Source organism: Palaemon carinicauda, chromosome 18 (assembly GCF_036898095.1).
Source record: "Palaemon carinicauda isolate YSFRI2023 chromosome 18, ASM3689809v2, whole genome shotgun sequence".
NCBI classification, from domain to species: Eukaryota; Metazoa; Arthropoda; class Malacostraca; order Decapoda; family Palaemonidae; genus Palaemon; species Palaemon carinicauda.
This window is the reverse complement of record NC_090742.1, coordinates 78,773,281-78,792,770: the sequence shown is the minus strand read 5'-3', so window position 1 is coordinate 78,792,770 and position 19,490 is coordinate 78,773,281. Positions and strand designations below refer to the sequence as shown.

General features: G+C 48.5%; 1 protein-coding gene across 1 annotated transcript in view; it reads left to right on the top strand.

Annotated features, from left to right (window-relative positions):
* fsd (fates-shifted) overlaps positions 1-11,975 on the top strand; it is a 407,209-nt gene extending 395,234 nt beyond the window's left edge. The window contains exon 7 of the mRNA XM_068391723.1: positions 11,698-11,975. Within this exon, the coding sequence (XP_068247824.1) occupies positions 11,698-11,808 (111 nt within the window). The 3' untranslated portion in view covers positions 11,809-11,975. The remainder of the gene's footprint in view (positions 1-11,697) is intronic.
* The last annotated feature ends 7,515 nt before the right edge of the window (positions 11,976-19,490 follow it).

Below are 19,490 nucleotides of genomic sequence, written 5' to 3'. Positions count from 1 at the left end.
CCTCTTCTCGACCTTCTCCCTCCCCCCTGCCACTCTCACCGCGTTGCCTCTCACCTTGGTCGGTGTTTTTGCCTCATTGCTATGTTATGTCGGTGGATTAGCCCACTTATTATTTTATGTCATATTGACTTACTCATGTTGGTAGCTTTTAATTTTGGATTGTATTTAATTTTTGGTATCCTAGGGTATTGTACAGTTTACCTTGTCTTTTGTACCCATTTTATTATATTTTGCCTCTTGCCATATTTGATTCCATTGCTACCTATGTTTTTGGTTGGTCTAATAAGACGTTCTGGAGTTTTGTACATTTACTTTACTTGTACCTACATGGCATTGTTTAATTATTAAGGAATTGTTCTTTTGTATGGGACAGTATATTACTTATTATACTTAACCTCCGGTTTCATATATATTTTTACTTTACCTGTATTTTTGATGAGGTTTTGATGTTTATGTCTGTCGCATTACGTGCCTTAATATAGTAATCTCCAGTAATACATAACATTTTCTGGGCTTCGACCCGTGTCGCCCAGTGAAATGTTCCTTTTACATCATTTCTAAGGTAAAAACTGCTATGAATTTACCAGAGAAAAAATTGTATAGGAATGCTAGGTTGAACCCAGCTCGCTCACCTTAATAAGGTGTCGGTATAATACTGGGGCGTGAATAAATCACAACCAGAGGTCTCGCACCATTTAGATATCTCCTGTCAATATCCCCGAACAGCGAGGCGCCGTTCAACATCCTACTATTACTAGCGATCCCACGCCAGTGACGTCACTCCTTTTTCATAGCACGCGCTATCCATACGTATTTTGCTGGGTGTGTGATTTTCGCTGGTTTACCTGGATTTACCTCAGGATGTCGGACTCTACCGTCACCCCATCTAAGTTAAGTACCAGATCTATGAGTTTTGAGATTTTGGAGGGGGCCTTGCCCTTTTTTTCTTATATTATGACAGTTTTATATTTCAAGACTCCGCGTCGGATCTTTCATGGCGCTCGGCCTCCTTCTCTCTCTCTCTCTCGTCGTTCTTAACGCTTTACAATGAGTCCTCCATACTGATTGTTTCTCGTTATGAACTTTCTGGGTATCCACGGTTCACACACCGTGTTATTTTATTATATTGTCCTGTTATTACGATATACGTTAGCGTATTCTCGTTAGGTTGGCATGCCTGGTCGCCTTCGGGCGTTTCTATTTCCATTAATTTTGTTTTACGTTCGCACGCCACGGACATGCTTCTCATTATTAACGTCATTCGTTTTTCTTGCATTAGCTCAAGGGACTTTCATGAGTCAGATATTAGTTTTTCATTTTGTCGGCACTTCACTGTTGGTAGCCCTGCCTAACTCCCCGTGCTGTTAGGCTTGGTTTTCTCCTGTCTCATGTTGGTCCCCTCGTTTGTTTTACGATTGATGTATCGTTATTTTTATTATTATTTTATTATTTTTATCATCCAGCATGCCTTCCTATCTTATTTTACCATATGTTATGTTTATTATAGTGTTATTTAGTCTTTCCGTGTGATCATATCAATCGTGGGTCTGGCAGGTTGGTATACCTGCTATCGCCCCACTCCTAGCCTCCCTCCCTCCCGGTACCCCCACCCCAGGGTTATCTTCCCTCTCTCTCTCCCATGTCGAGTTAGAGTCACTATGTTGCGTTATGTCCCCCCCCCCCCCCGGGCCTTTCGCTCTCTTTGCACGGGCAGTTCCCGTTGATCTGTGAGGCTTGCTATTATTATTATACATTAACGTACATTATTTTACACTTTTTGTACTACAGTGAACCCTCGCTACTTCGCGGTTCGACAATCGCGGATTCACCACTTCGCGGGGTTTTTCCATAACCCATATATATATACATATCGCGGATTTTCCGGAAATTTCGAAAATACCGCAATATCTGAAGACCCCAAATACGATATTTCGTTACCTGTAATTCCATTAATACTGTAATTAGTAATATCTGCTCTTACTGATTGTTCATTGCATTACATATGACATATAATTAAGCACAGAAAGAAATAAAACACGAAAAGAGAATGTGATCATACGATAATTCAGTACTGTATACAGTACGTAGTAAAATTAAATCGAACATGAAACGCAAATCAGATGCAGTCATACCATATTAGAATGGTGTGTACTGTAATGGATATGCTTCTTTTCCATGAATATTTTGTATGTATACGTACGTAGTACTGCATCCAATAATATTCTTTGTTGCAAAAATCACATTTCGAATAAGCTTACGAGAGAGAGAGAGAGAGAGAGAGAAGAGAGAGAGAGAGAGAGAGAGAGAGAGAGAGAGAGAGAGGCGTAAAATAGCGTACGTAAAGCTGTATTATTATTATTGTTATTATTATTATTATTGTTGTTGTTAATAAAATTATTATTGTTATTATTATTATCATTATTATTATTATTATTACTGTACAGTATTATTATCATTATTTATTATTATTACGGTATTTACTTAATCTACGTACGTTCGGTATGCGCGGGGCATCTTCTATGAGTAGGTAACCAACGCATCATAGTACTGTAAGACGGGTTGTGATTGGTTCAAGCGCTGATAGATGACGAATCAGAACCCAAGTTTTGTAATCTAGCCTCTGATTGGTGTTTTGACCGCTTCTCCAACCCGCAGCATCTCTTTCCGCGGTCACTTTGTCTCCCGCTGTATCGCTGTGTTGACGTTGTTAATTGTGAACTTTAATCTGTGCTGTGCGTGACTGTTTTAAGTTGAACTTTTTGTTGAACTTTCTGTTAAACCCTACTGTACAATGCCTCCCAAGCCTTCTGCTTCTACTAAGGCTGGTAGTGAGCCTAAACAGCACCGAAAGATGATGACGATTGCTGAGAAGGTGACGCTTCTCGATACTATGTTAAAAGACAGTAGAAGTTACGCGGCCGCAGACCTCGAAGACCTGACGAAATCGGGCAGTGAAGACAGTGAAACACAGGAAGAGATCCAAGAAAATGTCGAAGAAACGGTCTTAACATTAGAACGGCTTGCCAAGCTCTGCAAGCTTGCGAATGAGGTGAAAGAAATGTCGCAAGAGTGGGACGAGGATATGGTTCGTTCTGTACAATTCTGCACCAAGATCGATGAACACATGGCTCTCTACAGGATGCTCTTGCGAAAAAAGAAGCAGCGGCAGCAACTTCCGATCACAATGCCCTCAGAAGAAATTGAAGAAGTGTCTCAGGAAGAAGTTGAAGAGGTGTCCCAGGAAAAGACACCTCCGTCTGAAGACGTAAAATACTATTATTGGCTGCACAGTAGAAGACATCATCAGCTTCATCATCATCATTTCTACTGTGCAGCAAATTCATCGCCATCATCATTCAAGTTTTTCTTGAACTTCTTTCGTGGTGAGTACAGTAACAATCTTTATTTTTTACTTAAACATTTTAATATTTGTGCCTGTTTTATAGTTTAGTACTGTATGCATTAAGTTAAAGGGAAGGTTTTAAAAGCCTATCATATTTTTTTTGTTTAAAATTTACATTTACGTACGTAAAACAATCTCTCTACCTCTCTCTCTCTCTCTCTCTCTCTCTCTCTCTCTCTCTCTCTCTCTCTCTCTCTCTCTCTCTCTCTCTCTCTCTCTCTCTCTCTCTCTCTCGTAAATTGTTTTCCTGCTTTGCTACGTACAGTATGTACTGTATGATTTTATATAGATACGGTAAATAATATTTGTAATAACATATTTTGTAAATGCTTTTACTGTAAATATCATTATTTATCACTTTCATCATGCACGTTAAATGCCTTCTTTGTTCTGAGCGTGGTTGTTTACTGAGCGTACTTTATGACGCCGTCGTTTCAGGCGGCGTCATAAAGAAAAACATTTCATTTGGAAGTCCTAAGGAAAATTAAGTAAAACATTGGTAATAACAAAATCAACATACTGTATACATCAATATAATCGATGCAAAAACTAACCTATACATATATGTGTACAGTACACTAAATGAGTTTGTTTCTTCATTATGATCAGAGATAAACGTAAACAAAACATTGGTTGCCATTTTTTATCGTGCTTTTTAGGTGTTTAGGAAACGCATGATATAAAATCGCCTTTAATATTTGTGCCTGTTTTAGTTTAGGGTACTGTAGTACATGCATTAAGTGTTCTGTACATTAAAGGGTAGTTTGTTAACAGTACTACGTACAAGGGAAGGTTTTAAAAGTCCGAATATACATGTTAAATAAATAGGTAAATATGGTGTCAATACTTCGCGGATTTTCACCTATCGCGCCCGCGTCTGGAACCTATCAACCGCGATAAACGAGGGTTCACTGTACTCTACCCAGTCGTAGTCATTTTCTTTCCGTCGCTCGTTTGGCCAACGGTCGACGGGAAGTTTTCTGCTCGGTCCGTGGTACCTTGTCATGTTATAATTTTTCATTTTATTTATTTTGTACGTGCTACTCCCTCTCGGTCCCGCACTTCACGAACCCATTAAAGATCCCTTCCCCTCTATGGTGTCCCGCACCTCACGGACCTCATATAGATATACAGTATATATAAAGACTTTCATTACGGGATCCCCGGACGTAGCTTTTATACATTACCATCTGGTCGAGTTATTTAGTCCCTCCGCCTTCTCCGGCAGATGTTCATGAGTCCTGAGCCCCTTGGTTGTCTCTCCGGAGCCAACGTTACGTATTATTACTTAGATTAACTTTATATATTAGTCACATATATATATTTATTTATATATACGATTCTAGTTCTCGACCTTCCCTTCCCCCTTTTGATATGATCACGGTTACGGACTGACTTATTCTCATTCATAATACAGTCTTATTAAAATCTTTTATCATGATATTGATATAATTTAAGCACCCGGGGCCCCCGGGCCCCTAATTTGCTTTTCTTCAAGATACTTGATGTATATAAAAATTTTTTTATCATGATATTAATATATATTTTAAGCTCTGGGGCCTCCGGGCCCATAATTTGCTTTCCTTTAAGATACTCATGTATCTTTTATTTTACAGACTGTATGCTGTGCGATGGCGTCATGTGCCGCTGTCCTCCATCAACCCTGCGGCCATGACGTGTGTCGTTCGATGCCCACTGTTCTGTCCAAGTGGATGACTTAGCTGTTTGGCATCCGGACAATTGTGTAGTTTGCTACAAAATGACCTCCACTCTAACATCTGACTTGGTGAGTGCAATTTCTTTTAACATTAATACAGACTTGTAGGGAGTTACGATTAATTTCAATGGTTTACATTAATTACGTTGGCACAAATATCCCTCGCTAATACTCTGTTCTCTGTCAGAGCTCCCAACTTGAAAAAGATACAGCTCAGGCTACCCTCAAGGTCTGGATTGGCGGGTTCGCCCGCAACGTGAAGGCCAAACAGCCTTATATCCTTTCTGAGGAATGGTGTTCCCGTCTCTACCCCCATGCCAAAACTTCAGCTGCAGTCCCCAAAGAGTTGGCGGACCCTATCATTGAGAGGATCGATTCCCTTCTTCTGGCCCCGGACCAAGAAGAGACAGGCGGCACCCTAACTGAGGACGTCGCTACCCTCAACCTCTATGTAGAACCCATGGCTCTGGATGAACCCGACGCAGGTAGGGACGTAGGTGAGTCAGGTGGTTCCCGGGCTAAGATTCCTCTCCCTAGCCCGGCTTTCTCTTCTACTTCAGAACACTCTTCTTTTCAAGGTTTTCCGGGGACAACCTGGACTGATCTCAGTCCCCGGCCTGTTATCCCCAAGGTAAAGGCTCATCGTAAGCCTTTATATAAGACCCACAAGTCTTCGAGATCATCATCTTCGAAGGCTAAATCTTCTTCCACCAGAGTCTCTCAAGACCCAATTGCTGTGCCCTCAACCTCTCACGAAGTAGTCTCCGTTCCGGCACCTGTTCCCCCCCCCCCCGGCGGAATCATTTAACCCGGTGGATTTTTCTGAGAAGATGTTTGCTCGTTTTGAGTCGATGCTATCGTCTCATACACAGCCATCGCAAGAGAGAATAGCTTCCATGGAGAGCCTAGTTCAGGGACTCATGCGCTCGGAGCTGCCACTGCCACAACAGCAATACCCCATCCCCGACGCCTCCAAGCTTCCTTCTTTCAATAAGAATAACCCTTGGAGGTTAGCATTGCATGCCCCCTTCTCGGAGGGTATGTTGTCAATTGAAGGTATTGGTACCCGGCCTCTTGAGGATTATGAACTCTACCCGCCGGGTCTTGAATTCCCCTTCCCCGGCTACGCTCGCCTCACGGAAGAGGCTCTAATTCGATTGGATAAGGTCCCAAAGGAGACTGTTATTTTTCCTAAAGAACAGGCACAGTCTGTCTTGGTTCGCGTGTTCAATGAGTGGGACTGCTTGAACACAATGATTACGGCCTACAAGAGTTCTTATACTATGTTTGTGGCCGACGAACAGACCCCTACCCCATGTGCGACCAAGATCATAGAGACGGTCTTTCAGGCTATCAAGGAAGAGAAGCCTTTACCTCAACTCGGGGAGACCGACTTAACCTCCCTTCTCTTTCCGGGAGACAATGAATGTTGGCGGAACGCCCCAGCTACCTTCTCGGTATGTAAGTTGAGCCCGGACTGTGCCTCGACACAGTTCAGCGAACGGCTTCCTAAACTCTCGGAGTCTCTCATTAAACTGGAATTCGAGTCAAGGTGTAGATTCAGCAGATCCTTTAATTCGGTTGCCCTTTCGGAATTGACCGTCGCCACTTACAACGAGGAGGACCTCTTTAAGGTCCTCACTAAGTCGCTTTTACAAAACTTTATGGCTGACGCCTATGATTTTGCAAACGCCAGGACCTGTTGTCGACGACACGTTTTATCCGAAGCCACGATTAGGCACGAATCTAATAGGCTCATCAAAGCTCCAGTCTGGGGCCCGGATCTTTTCCCAGAGGACTTAGTTAACTCGGTCCTTAACGAGGCGGCTAGAGCCAACCAAAACCTCAAGGTTAGGTGGGGCCTGGTTTCAAAGAGGAAGTATGAGCCTACTAGTACCCCAATTTGAGGTAGGAAGAGATTGAGGCCCTTCCAATCTTCCCAATTCAGACAACCTCTGCAAGTGGTTCAACCGGTCTCAGTCCAACCTGCTCCTCAAGGTCCCCAGCCTTCTACCTCAAAGGGCCAACAACAAGAGCAATACGTTCTGGTCCCTCAGTCTCAGATTGCCTCCACTTCCTTCTCCCCCGCCTTTAACCCCACGTATGAGTCTCAGGGATCTTTCCGTGGCTACCAGCGTCACGGGTTCCAGGGGTGCCTTTCGTGGACGAGGTAGCGGAAGGGGTTACCACCGAGGCAAGTCTTCCCGCGGAAGCAGAGGAGGCAAATCATCCTCCAACCATTGAGAAACTGCAGGTAGGAGGGAGATTGTACAAATTTCAGGACCATTGGAAGTTAAGCGATTGGGCTAACAGCATCATCTCAAAAGGCCTAGGGTGGAGCTGGATACAGGGACCTCCTCCACCGAACAGCTTTCACCAACTACCAACGGAAGAACTACATTCCTACACAAAAGATCTGCTACTAAAGAATGCAATCCAAAGCATACGTCGCTTAAGATTTCAAGGGCGCTTGTTCAGCGTGCCAAAGAAAGGCTCAGACAAACGGAGAGTAATCCTGGACCTGTCTCGTTTAAATTCCTTCATTCGTTGCGACAAAGTCCATATGCTTACCGTCTCGCAGGTGCGGACCTTACTTCCCCGTGGGGCCGTCACCACCTCCATCGATCTTACAGATGCCTACTATCACGTTCCAATAGCAAGGCATTTTCGTCCTTTTCTGGGCTTCAAGCTAGGCAAACAAGCCTACGCATTCAAAGTGATGCCATTCGGGCTCAACATATCACCCAGAATCTTCACCAAACTAGCAGAGACAGTAATTCAAGAGCTTCGAACTCAGGGGATACAGGTAGTGGCCTATCTAGACGATTGGCTAATCTGGTCAGACAATGCCCAGAATTGCCGCATAGCAACGAACAAAGGCCTCACCTTCCTTCAACAACTGGGATTCCAAGTCAACCTCGAGAAATCCCGCCTGGTCCCGGAGACCAAGTTTCAATGGCTGGGACTACAATGGGAACTGTGCTCCCATACGCTGTGCCTCCCCAAAGCCAAAAGGAAGGAAATAGCGAGGAATACAAAACAATTTCTTAAGGAAAAGTTGACCTCCAGAAGGAACCAAGAGAGGATCCTAGGTTCCTTACAGTTCGCCTCCGTGACAGACATCGTCCTAAGGTCCAAATTCAAGGACATAAACAGAGTGTGGCGCTCCAGAGCAACCACAAAACGCCGAGACAGACGTGCTCGCCTTCCCCCAATCCTGTGAAAAAGTCTGCAGCCTTGGACGAAGATCAAGAATCTTTCCAAGTCGGTTCCCTTACAACATCCGGTCCCGGGACTCGTCGTTCACACAGACGCCTCCTTAACAGGGTGGGAAGGTTACTCCCAACACAAGAAAGTCCAAGGGTTATGGTCACCGGTCTTCCAACAAATGCACATCAACGTCCTAGAGGCCATGGCAGTCTTCCTCACTTTAAAACGTCTCAATCCAGACAGGAATCTCCATATCAGACTGGTTCTCGACAGTGCAGTCATAGTACACTGCATCAACAGAGGAGGCTCCAGATCAGCCCAAATAAACCTCATCATGTTGAAGATTTTCTCCATGGCGGCATTGCACAAGTGGCACCTGTCAGCAGTCCATCTAGCAGGAGTCCGGAATGTGGTAGCGGACGCACTTTCCCGGATGACTCCGCTAGAGTCGGAATGGTCACTAGACAATCGATCTTTCCAGTGGATACTATCTCAAGTCCTGGGTCTCCAGGTGGATCTGTTTGCGACGGAATCCAATCGCAAACTAAATTGTTACGTAGCCCCCAACCTGGACCCTCAGGCTTATGCCACGGACTCTATGATTCTAGATTGGAATACCTGGAAGACGATTTATCTGTTTCCTCCGGTGAATCTCCTGCTGAAAGTTTTGCACAAACTCAGATCCTTCAAAGGTCAAGTGGCTCTCGTAGCCCCCAACTGGCCCAAGAGTAATTGGTTCCCCTTGTTGCTAGAACTAGGTCTCCGCCCCCGGCGGATTCCCAATCCGGTGCTAACACAGACAGTACAAACTCACAATGTGTTCGCTTCCTCAAGGATTCTGAATGCCCTAACTTTATGGACTTCATGAAGTTCGCAGCCCAACGAGGTGCAAACATCGATCCTTTGAATACTATTTTCCTGGAATCTGACAAAAGGGAATCTACTCTCCGTCAATATGACTCAGCTGTCAAGAAATTAGCTAAGTTCTTGAAAGATTCCCAAGTTGAGAAAATGACGATGAACCTAACTGAAATTCTTCAGAACTCTCTTCGAATCATGCCTGGCAGCCAATACAATTACTACAATCAAGTCAGCCTTGAAAAAAATCTTTTATATTGGTTTTGACATTGATCTAACGGATTCATATTTCTCATCCATTCCGAGAGCTTGTGCCAGACTAAAACCTTCAACTTGCCCTAGCGCAGTTTTCTGGTTTTTGAACGATGTTCTTAAGCTACCTTCTGACACCCCAAATGAATCCTGTAACTATATGGCATTATTAAGAAAGTCACTTTTTCTTTTGAGCCTCGCCTCTGGCTCCAGAATCTCAGAATTGTCAGCCTTATCTAGAGACCCAGGTCATATAGAGTTTCTCTCTTTGGGTGAGGTCCTTCTCTCCCCTAACAAAGTTTTCCTGGCTAAAAATGAGGACCCTCAAAACAGGTGGTCTCCCTGGAAGATTGTTCCACTTCCTTGGGATCCATCCCTGTGTCCAGTTACCACCCTGAAATCCTACTTAAGTAGAACTTCCACCACGACCACAGGGCCCTTATTTATTAGAGAACAAGGAGGAACTATTACCCTTAAGGGAATCAGACAACAAATTCTTTATTTTTATTAAACAAGCTAATCCTGAATCATTCCCACATGTCCATGATATTCGAGCTGTGGCTATCTCAATTAATTTTTTCCACCATATGAAATTTGATGAGCTCTCAAAATATACGGGTTGGAAGTCCCCTAAAGTTTTTAAACGCCACTACCTAAAACCTTTAGAAGCTCTTAGATTTGCCACAGTAGCTGCAGGGAATATAGTTCCTCCTGAAGGTACTGAGTCCTAATCACAATGTCTTGCTCTATCCTCTTTCCCTCCTGCCTGGCTTACCTATTGTTCCTACCTGTTTTGTTTACCATACACCCTTATGGTGTATTATTTTATTATTCATTGATCAATTTCATGAATTGTTTTTTATTTCACTTGTTCTTAAAAATCCCCGAGCTGATTTTATTTTGTTATGGATTTACTTTGCTTGGTTCTCTCTATCATCCCCTGATGGGATTTTGTACCATGCTCATATTCATATCTATGATTGAATTTTTACCTTTGCATTTTTGATTACCAAGCTTGATTACCACTATTCATATCTGTTGAATTTTACCTACGGGTTTCATTATTGAACTGTTTACCATGTCTATTTATCACTGTCATATACATGTTGATCTATTTCTACGGGATTTCTCATCCCTCCCTTTTGATATTAAAACTCATCAGCTATGTTATTTTTGTGTTATTCTCTCCTCAGGTAGTTAGCCATATTGGGTCCCCATTCTCTGGCACCATATCACTGGACGGCACGGGTCGGAGCCCAGAAAAGGGATTTTGACGTAGGAAAAATCTATTTCTGGGCGAGAGACCCGTGCCGCCCAGTGAACCCACCCGTCCCTCCCTGATTGGGCCCCAATCTGGGGTGCTATAAGGAATGACGTCACTGGCATGGGATCGCTAGTAGTAGTAGGATGTTGAATGGCGCCTCGCTGTTCGGGGATATTGACAGGAGATATCTAAATGGTGCGAGACCTCTGGTTGTGATTTATTCACGCCCCAGGTGAGCGAGCTGGGTTCAACCTAGCATTCCTATACAATTTTTTCTCTGGTAAATAATAGCAGTTTTTACCTTAGAAATGATGTAAAAGGAGCATTTCACTGGGTCTCTCGCCCAGAAATAGATTTTTCCTACGTCAAAATCCCTTTTTTACTTTAACCTGTTGATTTGTGGGCTTGGAAGACATTCTCTGGTACATTTTCACCGGGCGTCACAGGCGACCCAGAAAAAGGATTTTGACGAAGGAAAAATCTATTTCTGGGGAGATACCTGTGATGCCCGGTGAAACCCTTCCCTGGGTTTTTTCCCCATCCCTTTCCTTTCCAAGCCATCTCATGTAGAAGGATGTGTAGATGGTGCTCGAGGCAAGCATCGCTGAGTGGATCAGGTGGGTTCGGTTGGTGCCGTTAGGGCGGCTCCCCCTTTTGATGAAGGATTGATCTAAATGGAAGATGACCTGTGAATAGTGGTTTTCACACGCCCTTTCTTTATACACGACGCCCTTAGGGTGCTCGCGCGAGGGTAGTAACCTCTGCATTCCATGCTTTAACTTTCTCTAGTATATTTGGAAGTATTTATATCAGAAAAGAGATAAGAAGGACCCTTTTCACCGGGCGTCACAGGTATCTCCCCAGAAATAGATTTTTCCTTCGTCAAAATCCCTTTTCTAACCATATCTTTACAGGTTTAAAGTGAAAATAAATAGGCTTCAATTGGAAATATGTATAGTTCTAATTTTCTAATCAATGTACTTTCTTCTCTAGATGTCACAGATTGTGTTGGAGCCCGTTCGCGATGTACGGATATATCCATGGTGGCATCCAAAATATGAAAAATGTCTCCCTCGGTTTAATGGTGATGTGGATAACTTTTGAGGTCCCGCAAATGGTTTTATTTTTTATGGTTGTTGATTTTCCTTGTAAAGGAGTTGTTTTGTATTAATCAACTATTAAAAGTAATCACAGTTTAGAGAGTGTTTTGCAAATATGGTAAACAAATGGTATTGGAGAATATATTTTTATAAAATAAATATTTCACAAGCTTTTGAAGTTTCATTATTGAATGTATTATACTGTAAATGTGAGACAGTAACTAATTTATAAGTGTAATTATAGTATTAAGGATTTATTTGTTCTTAAACCCAATTCTGGTGATAGTAACCATTAAGCAAAGTTGAAATACAGATCTATTTACCCTTGAATTACTATTTCAATGTGTAAAATACTGTTTGTTCCATAACCGAAATACAAACCACGCTATTTACATTGGGTTTACCTTTCGGCGTTGCTGAAATTGATGAGCCAATAGATTTTAACGAGGGTTAACTACCCCCGCGGTAGTTAGCGGGGGTAGGGGAAGGGGTAGCTTGCTACCCCTCCCCCCCCACACACCGGTGATTTACTTCACTTCACTTTTGGCTCGGACAATGAACAGACGTCTCTGTCTATTGTCCTCGTTTTTTGACAGCCTTAATCTCTTTTTGCTTTTCCTCAGACTTTGTGTGTTTGAAGTTGGCCTCGCCCTTTGCCGTTCATCATGCACAAGTGCCCTGGGATTGCCGGCCGTCCTTGCGGTACCTTCATGTCTGCGGTGGATACTGATCCTCACACCCTTTGCTCGCAGTGTCGAGGCCGACGGTGTGATAGTGAAAATACATGAAGTGAGTGTAGGGAGTGGTCTGCCTCCCAGTAGGAGAGGTTTGCCCGCCGGTGTAAGAAGAAGTCCAAGAGAGACCGTTCTCCTTCGAGGGTTGCCTTGAAGGAGGAAGGCTCTCGGGACTCTTCTTCCGCCACCCAAACCTCCTCCAAAGCTCCCCCTCGTCCAGCTCCTGTTGAGAGGCCGCCGAGTGGGAGCGCAGGCCTTAGGTCTGTTTCCCGACCTCGGGGTGCGGGAGAGGGCGTCGCCTCCCATAGTGGGGCGGTTCCCCTCCTCCTCCGGGGGAGGATTTTGATAATGTTAACTCCATGTATAATGATGATCTTTTTCAGCTTTGGGGTTCCTTGGGGCTTAAGGGCCTGCCCTCCAAGGAAGCCCTGTTTGACCTTATTCAGTTGGGGGCCGCTGTCAAGCAGTCGCCGGTGATAGCAGAGGTAGATCCTCTGTCTATCGTCGACGTCGTGGTGGCAGAGGCTTCCGACGAGTCTGGTCAAACCTCTGCGGCGCCTGATGGTGATGATGTTGCTGAAGGCTCTCCTCCCCCTTCTGTACATCCTTCGGAGGGGGAAGGGGGTCGTACGGGCTCTTCTGCGCTAAGTCTCCCCCTCGGGGGAGCACTCTGACTGAGACTCCTCTTCGGAGGACTGATGATCCTGACGACCTCCCTCGTGGCCGCCTTCGCTGTAAGGCTCATCGTCCTCTTCGCCGCAAGGGCCTCCTGTCTCCCTATAAGGGTGTCAAGAGGCGCCTTTTCTAGTCTTCTTCTCCGTCCTCCGATGGGGACTCTCCTCACCAGAAGCAGTCTGTAGCAGCCGCGTCCTTAGACCTCTCCGGGGATCGTTCACGGTCTCCTACGCCTTCCAGACCTTCTACTTCCTGTGCAGACGGCCAGCAGCCTGATCTCGTCAGCCGATGGGCACCGGTCCCTTCGGGGCAAAGGGATGTCGCCCACGGTGTGGGCACTTCCCTTGCGCGTCAGGGTTTCCCTGCGCGTTCAAGCGTAGTTACACACCAATGCTCTCCTGCTGGTCAGCGCTCTCCTGTTCGCCAGCGCTCTCCTGCTCGCCAGCGCTCTTCTGATGATCAACGCCCTACTGCTCGCCAGCGCTCTCCTAAGGATAACGAACATCCTCCTGTTCCTGCTGCGCGCCCAGCGCGCCAACGGTCTCCTGAGCGCACTAGATCTCCTGGTCGTCAACGCGCACCTGCGCTTCCAGTTCCTGACATGCTCCCTGTGCGCCCATGCTCGCCCACGCGCCCTAGAGCTCCGGTTCAGGACTTGGGCAAGGACTTAACTTCTCGCCCTCGCGATCCTGCTCGTCAGCTTTCTCCTGCGCAACAACGCGCGCGGTCTCCTGCGCGTACATCTAGAGTTCCTGCACGCCCACGCGCCTCCTCTTCCTGAGCCCACTCGCGAGCGTTTGCCTTAGCGCGTCGCGCCGACAGTTCCTGCGCAGCCTTCTACGCGCCGTCTACCTGCTTGCAAGCGTTCTCCAGTGCGACAGCGATCTCGGACGCATCAACGTTCTCGTTCTCGTCAGCGATCTCCTGCGCGTCAACGATCTCCAGCGCATCAGCGTTCTCCTGAGCGCCGGTGATCTCCAGATCCTCTGCGTGATCCATCGCCTGCGCGCAAGCACTCTCCTACGTGTCAGCGCCCAGCAGATCCAGAGAAACGTAGGTCCCCTGTGATCAGCTCGCCTGCGCGTTCTACGCGCTATCGCTCGCCAACGCGCCATCGCTCGCCTGCACACTAGCGTTGGCCAACGCGCCATCGATCGCCGACTCGACATCGCTCGCCCACGCGTCACAGGTGTCCAGGACACTATCGGTCCCCTGGCCTTCAGCGGTCTCCTGAGAGCTTTCGTTCGCCCACGCGCCAACGCGTTCACTCGCCAACGCGCTCACTCCCCAGCTCGCCCGCTCACCCACGCGCTCACTCGCCTACGCGCTCACTCGCCTACGCGCCCGCTCGCCCGTTCGCGGTCGCTCCCGCGCTCGTTTGTCTCCGCGCGATTGCGCGCCCGCGCTATTGCGCGCCCGCGCTCCAACAGCCCCTCGCGAGCGACTCTTTCGTGTCACCCTTGCGCGAGCGTCAGCACGACCCCCGTTCGCGTCAGGTTCCGCAGCTCGCGGCAGTAGCAGGGACGCATGTCGCCAGGGCGCAGTCGGGATCGCCTCCTCCTAACGCAGGTCTCTTTTGCAGGACAAGGAAGGACCTTCGGAGAGGTCAAGGCAACTTTTTTCCCCTTTTTTTTTACAGGCAGGTCCAGTGGTGTCCACTCCGAAGGATCGCCCGATCCCCTTCCCTCCAGCGGGAATTTCGGACTCTGTGTCCGTGTCTCGGCAGTCCTGGTTTGGTCCTTTGATGAGGGCGTTAGTGAAGGCTATGAAGCCGGCACTCGCCGATCCAGGACACAAGCCAGCGACGGCCTTGCCCCCGCTGAAGAGAAGGAGAGGAGTGGACTTCGTGGTGACTTCTCCCAGGGAGAAGTTGGTTCCTAAGAGGTCCGTCAGGAAGGCCTCGTCCCCTTCGCAGTCGTTTTCTCCTTCTCCCGTAGACGAGGCTTTTCCGTCCTCGGGAGAGTCCAGTGAGGCGGCGGTCTCCCCCTCGGCACCAAGGGGGGAGTCACCTCCTCGTGGAGGAGAATCGTCTAGCGCGGAAGGTACCTACCAGACCACTTTGCTGGAGTCCTGTATCCCTCCCAGGAGGGAACCCAAGGACTCCAAGACGTTGCCGAAGTCTTCTGCACGTATTCGTCAGGAACCAGCTAGACCCCGGGAGAACGTCCACGTGTCTCCCCAGAAAGAGCTTCCGGGGACAGGAGACTTAGCTGCCAGTCCGCAGGGAGGAGAGCAGCAAGAGTCTGAGCATGCTTTCTGGCAGGTCCTGGGCCAGATGAGACAGCTCAACGGGTTCATGGACCCTGTGATCGCCCCCCGTGAAGGCAAGGACACGGTCCTGGATCAGGTTTATGGGACTCAGAAGCCCCCAAAGGCCAGCGCGGCTCTGCCCTGGTCCCAGGGGCGGAAGAGTGCCAGAGCCAGGGCTAATGCTCAGCTCGCAGTGCTCGCTACCTCCAGTCGTTCCTCTGCCGGGAACAAACTCCTCCCACCTCCTCGTCTCCAGCAGAGGAGGTATTTTGAGATCATGGGGGAGTCTAGCCTTGCTCTTCCCCTCCACCATTCGGTAGAAGAGCTTACTGGGGGAGTTCCTCTTGAGAAGCTCTCCGCCCGGCAGGTGACGTTCTTGGCGTCAGAGACTCTAAGCCATGAGAAGGTTGCGAAGTGCGCCATGCAGGCCACTTCGTGGCTGGATGTCTGACTAGGTTCTCTGGGCATCCTATTGCGCTCTGAGGATCTGTCTAAGGAGAACAATAGGAAGGCCCTGGAGACCTTCCTCCTCTCGGGCACTCGCTCCATCGAGTTCCTGGCGCATCAGGTTACCAACCTGTGGGCCAACTCGGTGGTCAAGCGTCGTGATGCGTTGACCGAGAAGATCCATCCGAAGGTCCCCGCCGTGGACGTCAACAGGCTCAGACACGCCTTCCTCCTCGGGGGGAATTTGTTTGAGCCCCAGGACATGGAACGTACAGCTGAGAGGTGGAGGAAGTCGAGTCAGGACTCCCTCCTCCAAAGGCCCCTTGCATCTCGCCCCTACAAGCCTCCAGCTCCACAGCAACATCAGCAGCAGCCTCGCAAGACACCGAAGCAGGCGCCGGCAGCTAAGAAAGTGGTGTCTAAGCCCCAACCCTTTCCTGCCAAGGACAAGAGGGGCAGTAAGTCCTCCAGGGGAGGCAAGACTCCTAGAGGGAGCGGCCGCGGCCGCAAGCGCTCGGAGTGGCAGTCCCCCCGCGTGTCCACCTGTGGGGGGATGCCTTCAAAGTTGCGTGCACAGGTGGCAGCAACATGGGGCCGATGCTTGGACGGTCTCCGTGATCGGCCAAGGATATCGCGTCCCATTCACGACATCTCAACCTCCCCTGACAGCGAATCCAGTGTCGTTGAGCTCCTATGCCATGGGATCGGTTAAGGGGCTAGCCCTTCGGGCAGAAGTCGAGACCATGCTCAAGAAAGATGCTCTCCAGCAGGTCGTCGACGGCTCCCCAGGCTTCTTCAGTCGACTCTTTCTTGTAAAGAAGGCGTCTGGAGGCTGGAGGCCCGTCATCGACCTCTCAGCTCTGAACAAGTTTGTCAAGCAAACTCCGTTCAGCATGGAGACAGCGGACACGGTCAGACTTGCGGTGAGACCACAAGACTTCATGTGCACACTGGATCTGAAGGACATGTACTTCCCGATCCCAATCCATCCGTCTTCCCGGAAGTACTTGAGATTCTCCTTAGACAACAAGACCTACCAGTTCAAGGTGCTGTGCTTCGGTCTCTCCACAGCACCTCAGGTGTTCACCAGAGTGTTTACCCTGATTTCGTCGTGGGCGCACAGGAACGGCATCCATCTCCTCCGTTATCTGGACGACTGGCTGATCCTAGCAGACTCGGAGTCGACCCTTCTTCGACACTGAGACAGGCTTCTGGGACTTTGCCAGGATCTGGGGATCATGGTAAATCTCGAGAAGTCCTCTCTGCAGCCGTTCCAATGACTGGTTTATCTAGGCATGTTGTTAGACACCAATCTCCACAAAGCCTCTCCATCAGACGACAGGATAGCAAGGCTGAGGAGGGTGGTGGAACCCTTCCTCAGGCGAGAAGAGCTTCCTGCCCAATCGTGGTTGCGCTTCTTAGGTCACCTGTCCTCCCTGGCCCGTCTGGTTCCAAACGGCCGTCTCAGGATGAGATCCCTGCAGTGGCGGCTCAAGTCCCGGTGGAATCAAGGATCCGATTCCCCGGACTTCCTGGTCCCGATAGGACCTTGGGAACAGGCGGACCTGCGGTGGTGGCTGGTCGACGAGAACCTGCGAAAGGGAGTGGATCTTCTCGTCCTCCCCCCGGAATTGACACTGTTTTCGGACGCGTCAAAAGAAGGGTGGGGGGCGCACATTCTGAACCAGAGGACCTCAAGCCTTTGGTCAGAATCAGAAAAGTACCTGCACATCAACCTGCTAGAAATGAAGGCCGTTTTCCTGGCCCTTCAACAGTTCCAACGGACCCTGGCGGGTCATTCCGTGGTGGTGATGAGCGACAACACCACGGTAGTGGCTTATATCAACAAGCAGGGAGGTACTTTTTCGCAGCAGCTATCCCATCTTGCAGTAGAAATTCTGAGGTGGACCGAAGTTCACTCGATAACACTATCAGCTCGCTTCATTCCTGGCAAGAGGAATGTGCTCGCTGACAGTCTGAGCAGGGCTTCGCAGATAGTGAGTACCGAGTGGTCTTTCGATCCTCAGATAGCCAACCAAGTCCTGACTTTGTGGGGTTCCCCGACCGTGGATCTGTTCGCGACAGCTTTGAATTTCAAACTGCCCCTGTACTGCTCCCCAGTCCCGGACCCCAAGGCACTTTGGCAAGATGCTTTCCAACAACGGTGGGACAACATCGACGTGTACGCCTTCCCACCGTTCTGTCTGATGAGAAGGGTGCTCAACAGGACCAGACTATCGGTCAACTTGTCGATGACTCTGATAGCTCCGCTGTGGCATCACGCGGAATGGTTCCCGGACCTTCTGCAGCTCCTGACAGAGCTCCCGAGAGAACTTCCCCCACGACACGAGCTACTCAGACAACCACATTGCAACATCTTCCACAGAGCCGTAGCATCGCTTTGGCTTCACGCCTGGAGACTGTCCAGCGTCTCCTCACGGAGAGAGGCTTTTCGCAACAGGTTGCAGAGAGGATGTCTCGGCACCTGCGAAAGTCCTCAGAGGGAGTCTACCAGGCGAAGTGGAGAGTCTTCTGTGGTTGGTGTCGTGGGGGGGGGTATCTCTCCACTCGATGCCACTATTCCAGCAATAGCGGAGTTTCTCGTCTATTTGCGGGAGGAAATGTGCCTTTCGGTCTCAGCGGTGAAAGGCTATCGCTCAGCCTTAAGCTTGGCTTTTAGGCTGAAAGGAGTGGAGATTTCTTCCTCGCTGGAACTCTCTTTACTCATACGTAGCTATGAGCTTACCTGCCCTCAGTTGGAAGTGAGACCTCCTCCTTGGAACGTGGTTTGGGTCCTCAGGGCTCTTAAGAGACCTCCCTTCGAACCATTATGCCAGGCCTCTGATCGCCACTTGTCTTGGAAGACGGCTTTCCTTCTCGCTTTGGCCTCTGCCAAGCGAGATAGTGAACTTCATGGTCTCTCGTAAGACGTCGCCCATTCAAGGGGATGGGGGGAGGTAACGTTCAGGTTCGTCCCTGAATTTGTTGCCAAGACTCAGAACCCTGGAGTGCCGGACCTACGGTTCGACTCTTTCAGGATCGCGAGTTTCCGTTCTGTAACAAGCGACCCAGACCAGCTGCTATTATGTCCAGTGAGGAGTCTGAGGTGTTACTTGAAGAGAACAGCTGCAGTTCATCCTCAGGTGCAAGCATTGTTTGTTAGCACAGGCAGGACGAAGAGGAGGGTCACCAAGAACACCATCTCGGCTTGGATTCGAAGGGTTATCCATCACGCCTTGAATCTGGACCCTCCGTCACGTCGCCCTAGGGCACACAACGTCAGGGGCATCGCTACGTCCCTGGCCTTCAAGAGAAACTTCTCTGTGACGCAGGTACTTCAAGCTGGGGTCTGGAAGCGTCAGACGACCTTCACAGCCCACTACCTGAAGGACGTGACCCACAGGAGCCTCGATACTTTTTCTATCGGCCCTGTGGTGGCTGCACAACAGCTGGTCTAACCTCAGGCTCCTTTATGGACAAGTAGCAGTAGGTTGAGGGCGTTGTTACCCAGTTTTAGTCTGCGTGAATGAAAGAGTATGTCTGACCCTTACTTCTTTCTTCATCCTCCCCTCTCTTGGGG